A 20,734-nucleotide genomic window follows, 5' to 3' on the forward strand; every position below is an offset into this window, starting at 1 on the left:
CAATGCCCTCCGTGCTGAGATTGCCATGGTAGCGGCTTTCGATCCCAAGAGACTAATATCTTTCATGGCCTCTAGCATATAAGTAGCAGCGTCTTTGATATGACCTAAAGTTAGGAGTATCTCGTCTCTATCTATTGTGTCAATTTCTGATGACAAGTTCTCTGACCACTTTTCAATAGCATTACTCACCCACGCACAGGCAATGGTAGGCCTGAGTAATGTCCCATTGGCCACATAAATAGATTTTAACGTATTCTCTAACTTGCGGTCCACCGGCTCTTTTAGTGAAGCCGTCCCAGGCGCAGGGAGAATCACCTTTTTTGTTAACCGTGACAGAGCACTGTCTAAAACCGGGGGTGACTCCCACCTTTTCATGTCCTCTGCAGGGAAAGGGTACGCTACCTGAATTCTTTTGGGAATCTGAAATTTCTTTTCAGGATTTGTCCAAACTCCCTCAAAGAGACTGTTCAGCTCATGAGATGGAGGAAAAACTACATTAAGTTTCTTTTCTTTATAAAAGTAGGCCTCCTGTGGTAAAGGAGGGGGCTCCGTAACTTCTACCACCTCCTTTATAGCCACAATCATTGTATTGAATGTTTTTTTGCTAATTTTGGATCTATTCCCCTGGAATCACTAGTGTCGACATAGGAATCAGAGTCCGTGTCGGTATCAGTCTCAGTCTGTACTATTTGTGCAAATGACCTTTTATGTGACCCAGAGGGATCCCCTGTGGATGAAAAAGCAGAACTACTAAAAATCACATCTTCCACTGATTTTCTCCAGGTTTCTGCATGAGACTCAGACTTATCCAATCTCTTACTGATATGATTCACACTATCACGTAATTCTTTCACCCATTCAGGCTCGTGGTGTGTTGGCAGCGCCACCACATTACAACTCTGTGTCCCTAAAATGTCTCCCTCAGGGGAAGAGCTCCCTGCCTCAGACATGTGTCACAAGTGCACAATCACACCACAGACACTCCGGGGCTTATAGGGGACAGACCCACAGTAAAACTAAAATCCCTGTGCATGTAAAATGTCTACAGAGATCTTTAGCGCTTTTACACTGCCAAATTGTATAAATTGAGCACCAATATACACTCTGCCCCCCCTTATTTTCACCCTGATACTTGTTTCAGAAGTGGAGGAGGACCAGCGATTCTTCCCCTGCAGCCTGGAGAAAATGGTGCTGAGCAGTGTGCTGGCTGACTGAGGAGGAAGCACCGCCCCCTGTAATGGCGCGCTTCTCCTCAGAAAATGTCAATTTATTTTTTATACTGGCGGGGGCGTAGGACTGTGCCTCGGCATCATATGCTACCTTTAGCCAGTTTAGAGTAGGTTTCATGCTGCCCAAGGCGCCCCCCCCCCCCAGCGCCCTGCAGTGCCTGTGTTATGGATAGCATGGTCGCTCAGCGTTCCCGCCCGCTGCGCGGTACCTGTTGCCATCACGATGACCGGAGATCCTCTCTTCTGCAGAACTCCGGTAATACACTCACCTGTCTTCTTACTTCTGGCTCTGTTAGGGGGGTGACGGCATGCTGTGGGAGTGAGCGCATAGCCGCAGCTAGTGTTCAGTTCCCTTCAGGAGCTAATGGTGTCCTGTCAGCAAGAAGCAGAGCCATGAAACTATTCAGGAAGTTGGTTCCTACTTCTTCCCCCTAAGTCCCACGAAGCAGGGAGACTGTTGCCAGCAGTCTCCCTGAAAATAAAAAACCTAAAAGTCTTTCGGTGAAACTCAGTAGAGCTCCACTAGAGTGCGACCAGTCTGCCTGGGCACATTTTCTAAATGGAGGTCTGGAGGAGGGGCATAGAGGGAGGAGCCAGTTCACACTCTGAAAAAGTCTTAAAGTGCCCATGGCTCCTGCGGAACCGTCTATACCCCATGGTACTGAAGTGGACCCCAGCATCCTCTAGGACGTATGAGAAAAGCTGTACTTATAAATATGGTACATTTCCACTTTCCCTGGTACTTACATGATAAATTAAAGTGGATTTCTCTGTGTAATGCCAGTAAATCTATCATGAGAAAAGCTGATGCAGCAGTATTGGTACTGCTAGTAAACTAGGGTGCCTGCTAATGTATACCTGGAGGAGATAATAACAGCAGATTGTGCTGTTTTTAACATACTAGCCTACAAATTCTGTTTAAAGGAATTAACTTAATTCTAGGTGTATATGACAAGCTAATCTCTATCTATGAAGCCAAAGGTGTGTAAAGGATTGCGTACAGGAGACTGATTATAAAGTGCAATACCTTTTTAGTGTTGCTAAACAGTAACTTATGGAGAGATGTATGAAGCAGTGAAAAGAGTAGAGAAGTGAACCAGTGGAGAAGTTGCACATGTCAACCAATCAGCACTGAGGTAACATTTATCAAGTGCATTCTATATAAATTATAAGCAGTATATGATTGGTTGCCATGAGAAACTGGCTCACTTCACTTTTTCATTGCTTTTCACACACATCTCCCCCTTAATGTTTTTCTTGACAGGCTGGTCTCTCTCTCTCTCGCTCTCTCTACAACCGCCTCACTCTCTTTATTTCCTCCAACTCACTGCTTGACCCATTCCAGTCTGGACTCCACTCCACTCCACTCCACTCCACTCCACTCCACTCCACTCCACTCCACTCCACTCCACTCCACTCCACTCCACTCCACTCCACTCCACTCCACTCCACTCCACTCCACTCCACTCCACTCCACTCCACTCCACTCCACTCCACTCCACTCCACTCCACTCCACTCCACTCCACTCCACTCCACTCCACTCCACTCCACTCCACTCATGAAAGTTTGCAATGACCTCCTTGCAATGACCTTTGAAATGAAACCAATGAAAGTTTGCAATGACCTCCAAGGGCCACTATTCTCTGCTTATTCTCCTTGACTTCTCTGCTGCATTTGACACTGTGGACCACCCTCTCCTCCCGCAAATCCCTTACTTCCTTCTCGGTCTCCTCTCATGACTCTACGTCCCCTCTCACTTCCTCTAACAGTAGGTGTCCCCCAAGGTTCTGTTCTTGGGCCCCTCAATTCTCTCTCTACACATACTATTTAAGTGAGCTCATTAACTCTTTTGATCTACAAAATAATCTCTACGCTGATGATACTCTACCTTTCCTACTCGGACCTCTTCCCCACTCTTCACTCGTATCTCCAACTGTGTCTCTATGCTATCTCTTCCTGGATGTCCCAGCGCTTTGTTACATTTAACATGTCTAAGACTGGGCTGATCATCTTACCTCCCTGCTATATAACCTCACCTCCCACTTCAATATCTATTGATGGCACTACTATCCCCTCTAGCCCCCATGTGCACTGTGTTTGAGTAATCCTTGACTACTCCCTCAAACCACACAATCAATACCTACCACAAACCTACTTTTTCCATCTACAAAAATAGGATTTTGATTACCTACCGTTAAATCCTTTTCTCGTAGTCCGTAGAGGATGCTGGGGTCCATATTAGTACCATGGGGTATAGACGGGTCCACCAGGAGCCATTGGCACTTTAAGAGTTAACAGTGTGGGCTGGCTCCTCCCTCTATGCCCCTCCTACCAGACTCAGTCTAGAAACTGTGCCCAAGGAGACAACATACTTCGAGAGAAGGAAATACACAGAGATTCATACCAGCTCACACAAGGCAAATCCGGCCAACATGCCGGATAAACTCATCAACAGCTGAAACAGTACGGAAACAGTAAATAACTCAGAACTTACCTAGGAACCAGGCAGTACTGAAGTAAATAAGCACAGCAGGAAAATGAAGCGCTGGGCGTGCGACCAGCATCCTCTACGGACTACGAGAAAAGGATTTACCGGTAGGTAACCAAAATCCTTTACCTACCGGTAAACCCTTTTCTCGTAGTCCGTAGAGGATGCTGGGCGCACGCCCAGCGCTTCGTTTTCCTGCTGTGTTTATTTACTTCAGTACTGCCTGGTTCCTAGGTAAGTTCTGAGTTATTTACTGTTTCCGTACTGTTTCAGCTGTTGATGAGTTTATCCGGCATGTTGGCCGGATTTGCCTTGTTGTGTGAGCTGGTATGAATCTCTGTGTATTTCCTTCTCTCGAAGTATGTTGTCTCCTTGGGCACAGTTTCTAGACTGAGTCTGGTAGGAGGGGCATAGAGGGAGGAGCCAGCCCACACTGTTAACTCTTAAAGTGCCAATGGCTCCTGGTGGACCCGTCTATACCCCATGGTACTAATATGGACCCCAGCATCCTCTACGGACTACGAGAAAAGGATTTAACGGTAGGTAATCAAAATCCTATTTTTGTAGATGGAAAAAGTAGGTTTGTGGTAGGTATTGATTGTGTGGTTTGAGGGAGTAGTCAAGGATTACTCAAACACAGCGCACATGGGGGCTAGAGGGGATAGTAGTGCCATCAATAGATATTGAAGTGGGAGGTGAGGTTATATAGCAGGGAGGTAAGATGATCAGCCCAGTCTTAGACATGTTAAGTGTAACAAAGCGCTGGGACATCCAGGAAGAGATAGCATAGAGACAGTTGGAGATACGAGTGAAGAGAGTGGGGGAGAGGTCCGAGGAGGAAAGGTAGAGTATCATCAGCGTAGAGATTATTTTGTAGATCAAAAGAGTTAATAAGAGGATGCTGGGGTCCATATTAGTACCATGGGGATGTACCAAAGCTTCCAGAACGGGAGGGAGAGCGCGTAGGCTTCTGCAAAACTGCTTGACCAAACTTGAGGTCATCAGAGGCCAAAGTATCAAACTTGTAAAAATTAGCAAACGTGTTCGATCCAGACCAAGTAGCTGCTCGGGAAAGCTGTACAGCCGAGACAACCCAGGCAGCCGCCCAGGAAGAACCCACCTTACGAGTAGAGATGAGCGGTTTCGGTTTTACTTGGTTCTCAAAACAGCATCTTATTGGCTATCCAAAACACGTGACATCCGTGAGCCAATAAGATGCCGTTTTGAGAACCGAGTAAAACCGAACCCGCTCATCTCTACTTACGAGTAAAGTGGGCCTTAACCGATTTCGGACACGGCAATCCTGCCGTAGAATACGCATGCTGGATAGTGTACCTGATCCAGCGCGAAATAGACTGCTTAGAAGCAGGACACCAAATTTTCTTGGGATCTTAGAGGACAAAGAGAGAGTCAGTTTTTCTATGACGAGCTGTCCTCTTCACATAGATCTTCAAAGCCCTGACAACATCCAAGGCCTTTGTAGCAATTGAGGAGTCAGTAGCCACTGGCACCACAATAGGTTGGTTGATATGAAAATCTGAAACAACCTTAGGAAGGAACTGTTGACGAGTCCTGAGTTCCGCCCTATACTCATGAAAGACCAGATAGGACAAAATCCCCAATTCCGACACACGTTGAAGCTAAGGCCAACAAAGTGACCGCATTCCACGTGAGAAACTTGAGATCAGCCTCCTGTAGAGGCTCAAACCAATCCGATTGCAGGAACTGTAACACCACATCAAGATACCAGGGTGCCGTTGGAGCCACAAAGGGAGGCTGGATGTGCAGAACCCCTTTCAAAAAGGTCTGAACCTCAGGGAGGACAGCCAATTGTTTCTGGAAGAAAATGGATAAAGCTGAGATATGGACCTTGATGGAGCCCAATCTCAGGCCCATATCCACACCTGCTTGCAGGAAAAGGAGAAAACGACCAAGTTGAAACTCCACCGCAGGAAATTTCTTGGATTCACACCAAGATACATATTTTTTCCAAATTTGATGGTAGTGTTTAGACGTTACCCCCTTCCTAGACTGTATCAGGGTAGGAATAACCTTGCTCGGAATACCCTTCCGAGCTAAGATCTGGTGCTCAACCGAGTAGCCGTGGTAAGTCTTGATAAGCAACGGCCCCTGCAGTAGAAGATCCTCTCGAAGAGGTAGGGGCCGTGGATCTTCCAGCAGTAGATCCAGCAGATCCACATACCAAGCCCTCCTCGGCCAGTCTGGAGCAATGAGGATTGCCAGAACTTTTGTTCTTTTTACAAGATGAAGAATTTTTGGAATTAGAGGAAGTGGAGGGAACACATACACTGAAGTGAACACCCACGGTGTTACTAGTGCATCCACCGCCTGTGGGTCCCTCGACCTCGAACAGTACCTCCGAAGCTTCTTGTTGAGGTCATCATGTCTATGTGAGGAACCCCCCACCAACCGGTTACCTCCTCGAACACCTCCGGGTGGAGGCCAGACTCTCCTGGATGGAGATCGTGTCTGCTGAGGAAGTCTGCTTCCCAGTTGTCTACTCCAGGAATGAAGATTGCTGACATCGCTACAGCGTGCCTTTCTGCCCAGAGGAGGATTCTTGACACCTCTGACATTGCTCTTCGTTCCGCCTTGTCGGTTTATGTAGGCCACTGTGGTCACGTTGTCTGACTGAACAGCCCGATCCTGTAGAAGGTGTGCTGCTTGAAGAAGGCCGTTGTATACGGCTTAGTTCCAGGATGTTATCGGAAGAAGGGACTCGTGACTTGACCACCTTCCTTGGAAGGTCTACCCTTGAGCGACTGCTCCCCAACCTCTTAGACTTGCATCCATGGTTAGAAGAATCCAGTCCTGAACTCCGAACCTTCGGCCCTCCAGAAGGTGAGGTAGCTGTAGCCACCAGAGGAGCAAAATCCTGGCTTTCGGTGACAGACGTATCCTCTGGTGCATGTGTAGGTGAGATCCCGACCACTGGTCCAAGAGATCTAGTTGAAAGGATCAAGCATGAAACCTTCCATACTGCAGAGCCTCGTAGGAGGCAACCATCTTCCCCAGAAGGCGGATGCACTGATGAACCGATACCCGGGCAGGCTTCAAGACATCCCGGTCCATTGTCTGAAACACCAATGCTTTCTACACCGGTAGAAACACCCTCTGCACCTCCGTGTCGAGGATCATCCCCAGGAAAGACAGCCTCCTTGTCGGCTCCAGATGAGACTTTGGAAGATTCAGGATCCAACCGTGCTCCTTGAGCAGATGCATCGTGAGAGCAATGGATCTTAACAACTTCTCCCTGGACGATGCCTTGATCAGCAGATCGTCCAGATATGGAATTATGTTCACCCCCTACTTGCGGAACCATCATCTCTGCCATCACCTTGGTGAAGACCCTCGGTGCCGTGGAGAGAACGAACGGCAGTGCCTGAAACTGATAGTGATCGTCTAACAGTGCAAACCTGAGATAGGTCTCATGCGGTGACCAAATGGGAATGTGGAGGTACGCATCCTTGATGTCCAGGGACACAAGAAACTAACTCTCCGTCAGTCCTGAGATAACTGCTCTCAGAGACTGAATTTGAAGCACCCGAGATAAGGGTTCAAAGATTTCAAGTTCAGAACTGGCCTTACCGAACCATCTGGCTTCGGTACCACAAAAAGGTTCGAATAGTAACCTTTTTTCAACTGATGAGGTTGGACTGGAACAATGACCTCAGGCACTACCAATTTTCCGATAGCGTCCAGTAGGATAGCTCTGTCTGCCGGCAATGCTGGCAAGCCTGATTTAAAGAAACGGTGAGGAGGGAGAGTTTGAAACTCCAGCCTGTACCCCCTGGACACAATATCCTGTATCCAGGGGTCCAGGCCAGACGACACCCAGACGTGGCTGAAATGCCGGAGTCTCGCTACCACCTGACCTACATCCAGGCTGTGCGGTCCACCGTCATGCTGAGGACTTTGAGGTACCAGAAGCAGACTTCTGGTCCCGGGAACCTGCAGGAGTAAGCTTTTTGGATTTGGCACGACCACCTTTAAAGAAGGTGTGGGAAGGCTTGTTCTTTCTAGGCCTAGAGGGCCGAAAGGACTGTGACGTGTTGGGAGTAAAAGGCTTCTTCGTAGCCGGTGCAGCTGAGTGGAGAAAAGGAGACTTACCCGCGGTAGCCGTGGCAATCCACGCATCCAGCGCCTCCGCAAACAGAGCCTGACCTGTATAGGGTAGGCTCTCCACACTTTTCCTGGATTCTGCGTCCGCATACCATTGGCGCAGCCAGAGACGGACATGGAGGAGATCCCCGCAGCCATGGAACCCAGATCCTTCATGGATTCTACCAGGAACCCTGCAGAATCCTGTATGTTACGTAAAAACAAATCAACGTCACCTTTATCCATCGTAGTCAAGTCCTCCTGCAGAGTGATTGACCACTTAGCTATAGCTTTAGAAATCCATGCACAGGCAATAGTAGGTCGCAGTTTAGCCCCTGAAGCCGTGTATATGGATTTGAGCGTAGCATCTACCTTGCGATCAGCCGGATCCTTCAACGTGGTTGATCCCGGGACTGGTAAGACCACCTGTTTTGACAGCCTGGAGACAGAGGCGTCGACTATAGGCAGGGACTACCATTTTTTTCCTATCTTCCTCAGGGAAGGGAAAAGCAATCAGAACTCTTTTAGGGATCTGGAATTTTTTCGCAGGGTTTTCCCAGGTTTTTTCAAATATAGCATTTAATTCCTTAGATGCCGGGAAGGTGAGAGGGGCTTACCGTCTGTGAAAAAAGCCTCCTCCACCTGCTCAGGAGGAGTGTCAGAAATATGTAACACGTCCCGCATGGCCTCAATCATCAACTGCACACCCTGAGCAAGTGATGCCGTCCCCCTCGACACATCCCATCACCGTCTGCTGTGTCAGAATCGGTATCGGTGTCATCCTGCATAATTTGGGCAAAAGCACGTTTGTGAGACTGTACCGCAGGGGGCCCCGAGGGAGCAGTATCGGACCATACTGCCATAGAGGACTGCAATACCTGAGTTGCATGCTCAGTCCTTGCAACCCTTTCAGAAATCTGAGAAATAGCCCCCCTAAGAGAGGCTAACAACTCCGGTTCTCTAGCTGGGATCTGCGCTACAACAGTGCAATCTTGATTACATGGGATGGTATCTTCCTGAGAAGATAAATCCTCTGCAACATATGAGACAGAGTCTCTAGACATGTTTGCTTGTACACCCCACACATACACACAGGGTACAGGGCAGACAGAGTTTCCCCCTCAAGAATGGCAGAGAGACACAGAGATTGGAGCCAACCCACACACAGTGCTATATAGGTATAGGGAGACCCTTAACCAGCGCTGACTGTGTCCCTTAATAGGTGACACAGTCTTTACACAGCCTCCCCTCCCTTCTACAACCCCCTGGTACCGTACAGATAGCTAGAGGTGCTCTGGAGGGACTGCTCTTCCACTGGCAGCGTGTCTGCATCAGGAAAATGACGCTGATTGCTGCTGGGTCTGCTCTGAGAAGCTCCGCCCCCTTAATGGCGCTGTCTTCCCGCTCTTCCAAGATTATACTGGCCTGAGGATTTTGTGCTGGCTGAGATCCGCAGACCCCGACAGGCTTTCTGGTCAGTGTAGGGTTAAGACGCCGGCTCAGGGTGCCCCTCACAGCGCCGCACTATGTACCGCTGAGCCATCCCCGGAGCACAGTTAATACTGCGCTCCTACCCTGTTGCCGCCATCTTCGCACCGGCCCCCCGCTTGCTAGGGGGGTCGGTGTCTCACTCGCTACAATCTTCAGCTCTGCAAGGGGGTGGCAGCATGCTGCTGGGGTGAGCAATCCCCTGTGGCGGGGAACGATCTATCCCCTCTGAAGCTCAGTGTCCAGTCAGCGGAGACACTGGCTCAGACCCCGCAGGGCAGACACTGCTCCCCCCCTCAGTCCCTCGATGCAGGGAGGCTGTTGCCAGCAGCCTCCTTGTAAAACAATAAACTCTAAAAAATAACTTTTACTAAGGAAACTCTGGAGAGCTCCCCTAGCTGTGACCGGCTCCTCCGGGCACATTTTCTAAACTGAGTCTGGTAGGAGGGGCATAGAGGGAGGAGCCAGCCCACACTGTTAAACTCTTAAAGTACCAATGGCTCCTGGTGGACCCGTCTATACCCCATGGTACTAATATGGACCCCAGCATCCTCTAGGACGTAAGAGAAACATTTTATGGATCAGAACTTTTCTCACCCAGGATGCTACTAAAACACTCATCCACTCACTGGTCATCTCCAGATTGGAATACTGCAATCTCCTCCTTTCTGGACTCCCTGACCTACGCCCCTTTCCACTCAAATCTAGCCTCAATGCTGCTGCCAGTCTCATCTTACTCACCAAACGTTCTACATCCACCTCCTCTCTCTTACAAGCCCTTCACTAGCTCCCCATCCCATTCAGAATGCAATTCAAGCTTCTCACCTTCAAAGCCCTCACCCACTCTTCTCCCTCTAACATCTCTGACCTCATCTCACTCTGCACTCCCGCCTGTTCTCTTCGCTCTGCTAATGCACGCGACCTCTCCTGCCAACTAATTACCTCCTCCCACTCCTATCTACTGCTCCCTATCTCTGGAATTCTCTACCTCTCCTCCTCAGACTGTCCACCTCTCAACAAAACTTCAAACGGACTCTCTTGTCCAAGCTCACGGTCTACCCCTCCTGTGTCACACCAGTCTGTTAGCCCTTCACTTTTTAGATTGTAAGCTCGCAAGAGCAGGGTCTTCTTTCCTCATGTGCATTTTCTTTTCTTACTTACACTATCTTATACTCGATACTCCCTTTGATGGCACCTAAACCCTGGTTTTCTGTATATACTTTGTACTTGTCTTATATTGTCTCAAACTGTAAGCGCTTTATTTCTTGTTTTGCTCATTTGTTTATGTACTCTGTAATGGGCGCTGCGGATCCCTTGTGGCACCATATAAGTAAAATAATAATTTATGGAGTCTATAGTTTATGGACGTTGCTAATAATGCTGGCTAAAGGCTGGTAAGTGCATTTAACAGAGATTACATTTCTGAATTGTGCAATACAGGTAGACATGTTTCAGCAATACCTATGAAGTCCAAGCTCATTACATGGCCACAGACGGATGTCATCTTGTAACGAGCACTCTGTCCCATGAATGATCCTGTGTACTCATGTACGGAACAGGCACCATTTAAACCCTTTCGAGAGGAAGTAGAACCTAGAAAAGAAAAGTACAATTAAAGATGTTGACATATAATTGCTCAAACACCCAAGCATTAGAAATAGTTAAATGCACGTTTTGTATTCGGGAGAATGTACCCTGTGCCCTTCCACAGTGCAATGCTGATTGGATAATGCATGACTTCCTTTATGACAAGAGGGATTGAAGCAGGTTTGTGCTGTCTGCCTCCTTTACCGTTAGATCCCAGACCTATGACTCCCTGATGTTGCTCCGGAATAGCGAGCTGGAAGCCAGGTCTCGGCTGCGCAGCCAGAGTTGTGTGCTTATTGAGTCTCCTCCAGTTGTCTGGTAAAGTGGATTGTTGGATCTAGAAAGCAGGTATGTATGCAAACACATTGATAGGAGAGACAACTTATACAATGCCTGGAGGTCATGTGACTGGAGAAATGCAATGGGACACTTCTGTAGGGTATATCAGGTATCGTTGGCGGCAATGTGGACGGACAATAATCTAATTTAACTAGTATTTTTTATTAATGTAAATTAAGCATATTTCATTAACATACATACAGTAGCTAAAAGCTCATGTTGCATGCAGCCTAGTTAAGGAAAATGGTTCCCAATACAAATGGTATCCGGTCTCTAGGTCGACAATACTTAGGTCGACATTGTCTAGGTCAACATGGTTTCTAGGTCGACAGGGACTCTAGGTCGACATGAGTTTTCCATATTTTATCATTTTTTTTTTTTACTTTTTCATACTTTACGATCCACGTGGACTACAACTGGGAACGGTAACCTGTGCCAAGCGCAGCGAGGCACCTTTCCTGAAGCACAGCGAGCCAGGCAATGGGACACAGTGCACTAATTGGGGATCCCGGTCACTGTACGGAGAAAACAACACCAAAAAAAGTGCAAAAACTCATGTCAACCTAGAGTCCCTGTCAACCTAGAAACCATGTCGACCAATAGTGGTCGACCTAGACACTGTCGACCTAAACGTGGTCGACCTTGCATACCACACCCATACAGATGTAGCCACCTTTATCTTGACCGATTCTCCGCCTAGACGGACGTTTAGTCACGCTAAGGCGATAGCTTAGCTTGCCGAGTTTAATCACAGGCAGGCGCGTTGAGGCGATTCTAGATACTCAGCATGCATTACACATCTCCACCACTGGGTGGCTAATGCTCCACTAATCCAGTACTTTCGATCGTATAGCAGCGGATTGATCTACAGCTCTGGCAAATGGTCAGTGACGACTGTAATGTTAATAGATGGTGACCAATGGTCAGACGGTGAGAGTTTTCAATATAAATAAATAGTTTATACAGACTCAAACGAACATGTTAAAACACTTGTGTATGCAGACGCAAGATTGTGTATGGAGATGCAACTAATTGTGTAAAAGGAAGTATGTACAATGCATAAACACCGTGCTTTTGAAATACATGTACAGTATGAGCGTCCGAGTTTCCGTGACATTCACTTTATGATAATTTTTTTTCTTTGTTAAACATTCAATGGAAGGGTGCACACAGGTTTCACATAAATCTCGTCTTGTAACCTGATCGGAACTCCCTACCTGTCTACTGCATGAACTGTGCAGGCTCCCAGGGGGGGAAGGGGAAAGTGGGATGGGGGTAGCGCGAGGCAGTGGAAAATACCGTGTTCAAAGAACGGGCCAATGCTGAAGGAGCGTCAGAATCCCCTAGCTAAAATACACAGGGTCGATAGGGATAAGCGAGGTCTATGCACATAACGATACACCAGACCCCATCACATCACAAAGTGACAAAATGTCCGAGGCACATAGACCCCCGCCTTGTAACATTATGTGCATAGATCTTGTTTAACCCTATTGCCCCTGTGTATTTTAGCTAGGGGATTCCGACGCTCCTTCAGCACTGCCCCGAAGCCTGCAAAACCTATGCAGTCACTCGCTCCATAGCTGAGTGCTGACACAAGGTGGATGTTCATGTGCCTTGGACATTTTGTCACTTTGTGATGTGATGGGGTCTGGGGTATCGTTAAGTGCATAGACCTTGCTTATCCCTATTGACCCTGTGTATTTTAGCTAGGGGATTCTGACGCTCCTTCAGCATTGCCCCGTGACCTACAAAATCTGTGCTGTTACTTGCTCCATAGCCGAGGGCCTCCATGGGGCAAGGAGTCACAGGCAGTAGCCATTTCAATTGAGTCTGCCCTGCTACAGAATTGTATGTGTACCGTATGGTGCATAGAACCTTAACAGCACAACTGCTCCTGCAGCTTTGCCCTGGTTTATGTGAATAACTCCCTCCTTGTCTACTGCATGACCTGTGCAGGCTCCCATGGGGGAAGGGCGATGGGCTAGCGGGAGGCGGTGGAAAATACCTTGCTTTTGAAATGCAAGTACTGTATGAGTCCTAGTCCCCAGTATGTTCTTCTAGTGTACTAATTAGCACGAACAGCTTGTAACGTACAGTGGCAAGTTTAATCTTTCTATGTATAATGGAGAGATAAAAGCTCCTCCCTAAGTTCCTAGATGCCAAATTACCGTCCTTAGTATCTCTGTACAGTATGTTCTACTAGTGTACTAATTAGCACGAACAGCTTTTAACTGGATGCCAAATCACCGTACTTAGTATCTCTGTACAGTATGTTCTATTAGGGTACTAATTAGCACGAACAGCTTGTAATGTACAGCGGCAAGTTTAATCTTTCTATGTATAATGGAGAGAGATAAAAGCTCCTCAGTAAGTTCCTGGATGCCAAATCACCGTACTTAGTATCTCTGTACAGTATGTTCTATTAGGGTACTAATTAGCTGTTCGTGCTAATTAGTACCCTAATAGAAATTACTATACAGAGATACTAAGGACGGTGATTTGGCAACCAGGAACTTAGGGAGGAGCTTTTATCTCTCTATATTATACATAGAAAGATTAAACTTGCCACTGTACGTTACAAGCTGTTCGTGCTAATTAGTACACTAGTAGAACATACTGTACAGAGATACTAAGTACAGTGATTTGGCATCCAGGAACTTAGGGAGGAGCTTTTCTCTCTCTACATTGTAATCTTTCTAAGTATAATGGAGAGAGATAAAAGCTCCTCCCTAAGTTCCTGGATGCCAAATCACTGTCCGTAGTATCTCTGTACAGTATGTTCTACTAGTGTACTAATTAGCACGAGCAGCTTGTAATAAACAGTGGCAAGTTTAATCTTTCTATGTATAAATTAGAGATAAAAGCTCCTCCCTAAATTCCTGGTTGCCAAATCACCGTCCTTAGTATCTCTGTATAGTAATTTCTATTGGGGTACTAATTAGCACGAACAGCTAATTAGTACCCTAATAGAAAATACTATACAGAGATACTAAGGATGGTGATTTGGCAACCAGGAACTTAGGGAGGAGCTTTTATCTCTCTATATTATACATAGAAAGATTAAACTTGCCACTGTACATTACAAGCTGTTCGTGCTAATTAGTACACTAGTAGAACATACTGTACAGAGATACTACGGACAGTGATTTGGCATCCAGGAACTTAGGGAGGAGCTTTTATCTCTCTCCATTATACTTAGATAGATTAAACTTGCCGCTGTACATTACAAGCTGTTCGTGCTAATAATTACCCTAATAGAACATACTGTACAGAGATACTAAGTACAGTGATTTGGCATCCAGTTAAAAGCGGTTTGTGCTAATTAGTACACTAGTAGAACATACTGTACAGAGATACTAAGGATGGTAATTTGGCACCCAGGAACTTAGGGAGGAGCTTTTATCTCTCTATATTATACATAGAAAGATTAAACTTGCCACTGTACGTTACAAGCTGTTCGTGCTAATTAGTACACTAGTAGAACATACTGTATAGAGATACGAAGTACAGTGATTTGGCACCCAGGAACTTAGGGGGGAGCTTTTATCTCTCTCCATTGTAATCTTTCTAATTATAATGGAGAGAGATAAAAGCTCCTCAGTAAGTTCCTGTATGCCAAATCACCGTACTTCGTATCTCTGTACAGTATGTTCTATTAGGGTACTAATTAGCTATTCGTGCTAATTAGTACCCTAATAGAAAATATTATACAGAGATACTAGGGATGGTGATTTGGCAACCAGGAACTTAGGGAGGAGCTTTTATCTCTCTATATTATACATAGAAAGATTAAACTTGCCACTGTACATTACAAGCTGTTCGTGCTAATTAGTACACTAGTAGAACATACTGTACAGAGATACTACGGACAGTGATTTGGCATCCAGGAACTTAGGGAGGAGCTTTTCTCTCTCTACATTGTAATCTTTCTAAGTACAGGTTGAGTATCCCATATCCAAATATTCCGAAATACGGAATATTCCGAAATACGGACTTTTTTGAGTGAGAGTGAGATAGTGAAACCTTTGTTTTTTGATGGTTCAATGTACACAAACTTTGTTTAATACAAAGTTATTAATAATACTGTATTAAATGACCTTCAGGCTGTGTATATAAGGTGTATATGAAACATAAATGAATTGTGTGAATGTAGGCACACTTTGTTTAATGCAAAAAGTTATAAAAAATATTGGCTAAAATTACCTTTAGACTATGTGTATGAGGTGTATATGTAACATAAATGCATTCTGTGCTTAGACTTGGGTCCCATCACCATGATATCTCATTATGGTATGCAATTATTCCAAAATACGGAAAAATCCCATATCCAACATACCTCTGGTCCCAAGCATTTTGGATAAGGGATACTCAACCTGTATAATGGAGAGAGATAAAAGCTCCTCCCTAAGTTCCTGGTTGCCAAATCACCGTCCTTAGTATCTCTGTATAGTATTTTCTATTATGGTACTAATTAGCACGAACAGCTAATTAGTGCCCTAATAGAACATACTGTACAGAGATACTAAGTACGGTGATTTGGCATCCAGGAACTTAATGAGGAGCTTTTATCTATCTCCATTATACATAGAAAGATTAAACTTGCCACTGTACGTTACAAGCGGTTCGTGCTAATTAATACCCTAATAGAACATACTGTACAGATATACTAAGTACGGTGATTTGGCATCCAGTTAAAAGCTGTTCGTGCTAATTAGTACACTAGTAGAACATACTGTACAGAGACACTAAGGATGGTGATTTGGCACCTAGGAACTTAGGGAGGAGCTTTTATCTCTCTCCATTATACTTAGAAAGATTACAATGGAGAGAGATTAAAGCTCCTCCCTAAGTTCATGGATGCCAAATCACTGTACTTAGTATCTCTGTACAGTATATTCTACTAGTGTACTAATTAGCACGAACAGCTTGTAACGTACAGTTACAAGTGTAATTTTTCTAAGTATAATGGAGAGAGATAAAAACTCCTCCCTATGTTCCTGGATGTCAAATTACCATGCTTAGCATTTCTGTACAGTATTTCCTATCTAGCCAGAAACCCTGCATCCTGTGCAAGCTAGGCGGACAACTGGAGGGGACCCGATACACGGTTGTTTCCCTTTCCAGTGTCACATAAACTAGTGGTTGGTCTGCCACGAAAGCCAAGAGTCTCCTCTTTTGTATGGTACCAGTCCTGAGTCTCTGGGACACCCAGAAACAGAGATATCAGTACACAAAGTGGACCCATTTTCCCATAGACTATATATAATGGGCCCGTTAATTCAGACCCACCATGGGTTCCGACGCTTGCCATGAGCCTTGTGGGGGTCACAGAAACTTGGGGTTGGTACCCTCCGGTAGCTAATTGTCTCCCCTTCCATACCAACCTAGCGATGAAGGCTCCCACCTCCCACACTGAGAGTCCCAGGTTTGAGTCCCAAAGTGCCAACCTTTTTTTTTTTTTTACATGTTTCCGTGACCTTCACTTTATTATTTTTTCTTTGTTATACATTCAATGGAAGGGTGCACAGAGGTTCCACATAAATCAGAGTGGGCGGGGGATTTTCCTACATACAGTAGTATACTGTTGCACATGTCTTGTAACCTGATCGGAACTCCCTCCCTGTCTACTGCATGTACTTTGCAGGCTCCCAGGGGGGAAGGGGAAAGTGGGATGGGGGTAGGGCAAGGCAGTGGAAAATACCGTGTTCAAAGAAAAGGCATAATCACAACCATGGGGAACTTTGCGGTGTATCGTTATGTGCATAGACCTCGCTTATCCCTATCACCCCTGTGTATTTTAGCTAGGGGATTCTGACGCTCCTTCAGCATTACCCCGTAGCCTGCAAAACCTATGCCGTTGCTCGCTCTGTAGCTGAGTGCTGCCACAAGGCAGGGGTTCACGTGCCTTGGACATTTTGTCATTTTGCGATGCGAAGGGGTCCGGTGTATCGTTATCAGCATAGACCTCGCTTATCCCTATCGCCCCTGTGTATTTTAGCTAGTGGATTCAGACGCTCCTTCAGCATTGCCCCATAGCCTGCAAAATCTGTGCTGTTACTTGCTCCATAGCCGAGTGCCTCCATGGAGCTAGGAGTCACAGGCGGTAGCCATTTCAATTGAGTCTGCCCTGCTATAGAATTGTATGTGTACCGTATGGTCCATAGAACCTTGACAGTAGAAACTCTCCTGCAGCTTTGCCCTGCTTTATGTAAAACTTGTGTTTTGTCAGTTTGCTATGCGATCGAGCCCGGTGTAACGTAATGTGCATAGACCTCGCTTATCTCTATCGCCCCTGTGTATTTTGGCTAGGGGATTGTGACGTTCCTTCAGCATTGCCCCGTAGCCTGCAAAACTTATGCCATCCCTCACTCCATATCCGAGCGCTGCCTGCCACGTGGTGGGGGTTCAGGGGCGGCGGCTATTTTGCCAGTGTGCTATGCGATTGAGTCTGGTGTACCGTAATGTGCATAGACCTCGCTTATTCCTATCGCCCCTGTGTATTTTAGCTAGGGGATTGTGACGCTCCTTCAGTATTGCCCCATAGCCTGCAAAATCTGGACTGTTACTTGCTCCGTAGCCTAGGGCCTCCGTGCGGCAAGGAGTCATAGGTGGTAGCCATTTCTATTGAGTCTGCCCTGCTATAGAATTGTATGTGTACTGTACGGTGCATAGAACCTTAACAGCAGAACCGCTCCTGCAGCTTTGCCCTGGTTTATGTGAATAAAAATAATAATAAAGTGTCTGGAAAAAACTAACATGCATTCGTACTTTAGGAATCGAATTCGGGACTCTGAGTATAGGAAGCGGAACACTTCACCACTTCGCCGCAGACAGATGAATAAATCCATTGGTTTTGATTATGCTGTAATGGCTACGGGATTAGGACGCTAACATACTGTACAAAATTCCTAATCTCAAGAGGCAATAGTGAACTTCTAACACGTCTATTTGCGACAGTGTACACTACTGTTTTTTTGTTGTTTTGTCTGCGGGACTTGGACGCTCACATATTCATAAAGTACTGTAGATGGATCATATACTGTATGCTGTACTATTTGTGTCTATACCGTATATACTGTATTAAATAATGCAGCGTAATGAGTATTTACTGTATTAAATAATGCAGCGTAATGAGTATTTACTGTATTAAATAATGCAGCGTAATGAGTATTTACTGTATTAAATAATGCAGCGTAATGAGTATTTACTGTATGCAGCGTAATGAGATGCATTAGTAAAGTAGTCCTTATTATATATTTCAGTATTGTATTTTACGGGAGACCACACGCATGCACAGTGGTGATTGTAAAAGGCGACATCTGGTGGATGATCGCAGGTATTACACGTAAAGGGTAACGCCAAACGCTCTGTCTGCCTCCGTGCGATTAGGTATGCCTCTCTGTGACTAGGCGCACCTCCCTACGCCCCGATACGCTGCGTATGCTCGATCGGGACAAACGCCTCAGCCAGTCAAGATAAAAGTGGCTACATCTGTACAAACAGTTTGCTAAAGTGACTTGTCAATTACATAAAGTAATTAACAAATAAGCACAGAGATAAAAGAATGCGAAAAATAATATGATCATTTATGGTGCCCACTACAGAAAGTGAGCCATATCTGGAGGCAATGAGATCAAATGTGACTGTGGAATCAAGTGAGTGGCAGCTCTATGGGTGAGAACGCCTTGTTAATGAGAGGACAGAGGAGAATGGCCAGACTGGTTCAAGATGCCACAAAGGTGAGAGTAACCTTGCGTTACAAAAGTGGTATGAAGAGCTTCGCTGAACAAACAGCAATTCAAAACTTGAAGAGGATGGGCCTACAGCAGTAAAAGACCACATCAGGTTAATTTCAGTACTGAGACTTCAGAGGCACAGGCTCGTCAAAACTGGACATTGGAGACTACAAAAAACATTGCATGGTCTGACCAATTTAATTTCTGCTGCAACATAGACATCAGAGCCAAAATGTGGCATGAACAACATTAAACAATGGATCCATCCTGTCTTGTGCCAACGGTTTAGGCTGCAGGTGGTGTGGTGTAATAGTGCGGTGAAGGTATTCTTGACATACATTAGGCATCTTGATACAAATTGAGCCTCATTTAAATGCCACAGCATTTGTGTGTCATGTTACAAAACACACATCTCAAGCTTGTTTAAGTTACTCTGTTGGTGGAAATTTTACTTTTGAGGATCTGAATAAGATGATTTATAATCACAATTCATGTCCTGAAAACAGATTACTATAGCCATCAAGACAATAGTAAATATTTTTTAAATGTGCAGGCATATTTATAGTTTGGAGGAAGATGTTCTAACTTTCACTGCACAAGGTTTGTCCATGGGCAAAGTTTAATTCATTAGCATGATTTAATCCTTAAGAGGTCATTAAGTCCACATGGATGTTTTTAGAGCATGGCAGCAGTGTTGGAGTATGACGAGCACAAAAATCATGCAAACATAATTTTTCTTCTTCTAACTGAAACAAAAAGTTTACCCCACAGCTAACTAATTGTGCTGCCCTATTCAATTGGCTGCGGAAACCCAGAGGCAGGATTTTCCCTTGCAGGCTCAGGAGTTGCGAGGTAACATCAGTGTTAAATGCATCCCTCTGCATTTACTGCGCACAGAAACTCATTAGATTTTGCATTTAATGCAGAATCAGTGTGTTTCCGTGCTTTTCTAGGTGTATAACCGTGCAGGGAAATGGCTAATTAATTGAATAGTTACTCCCTGTGATTAGTTGCAGGGAAAACCCGGCAGCTAGTTGAATTCCTGTCTAGAAGTCAATTTTCACCAAAGCCGATTAATAAACATTTGACTGTGGGAAAGAACCACATAAGCACAGGGTAAACATATCACACACAGACGATGCGTTGGACAGAATTAAACACATACTGAGTCTTTAATTCAGCTGTTTCACCATTTGAAAAATACGTGTTTCACTAGGCTTTCATATACAATTTAAACAAATTCATTATTTGCATTGCCATAGTTTTCAATATTAGTTGCAAAATTAGTCAAATAGCTGCTGTACTGCAGCATGTGTGATTACCATTAGGAACGCTCCATTTTACAAGTAATGCAAGTTTCGTCTTTGTTTTATAATCCTGTTATCTACTACCAAAGCCCTCATGTCATCCTTACTCCTGTTTGATAATCCTCTAACAATAAAACCACTTGCATGCATGGGGGTAGATTTACTACAGCTTCTAAAAATGAAGAGTGGTGGTGTTGTCCATAGAAACCAAAATCAGATTCTATTTATCATATTCTAAGATGTAATAAAGAAATGATAGAATTTGATTGGCTGCTATAAACAAGACAACCACTTATTAAATGTATTAAATCTACCCCCAGAACTGTGGACAAACAGGCAGGCATGAGGTCCCTAGGGAGAAAGGGAAAACAGGTATTTAATAATAGGATTTGAATACCTACCGGTAAATCTTTTTCTCGTAGTCCATAAGGTAT

The 20,734-nt window shown here is 45.3% G+C and overlaps 1 protein-coding gene across 1 annotated transcript in view; it reads right to left on the reverse strand.

Moving 5' to 3' along the window:
* Positions 1-20,734, reverse strand: part of TOP3B (DNA topoisomerase III beta) — a 195,793-nt gene that overhangs the window by 150,914 nt on the left and 24,145 nt on the right. Inside the window, exon 3 of the mRNA XM_063964784.1 lies at positions 10,790-10,921. Within this exon, the coding sequence (XP_063820854.1) occupies positions 10,790-10,921 (132 nt within the window). The remainder of the gene's footprint in view (positions 1-10,789; positions 10,922-20,734) is intronic.

This window comes from Pseudophryne corroboree, chromosome 1 (genome assembly GCF_028390025.1).
Source record: "Pseudophryne corroboree isolate aPseCor3 chromosome 1, aPseCor3.hap2, whole genome shotgun sequence".
NCBI lineage: Eukaryota > Metazoa > Chordata > Amphibia > Anura > Myobatrachidae > Pseudophryne > Pseudophryne corroboree.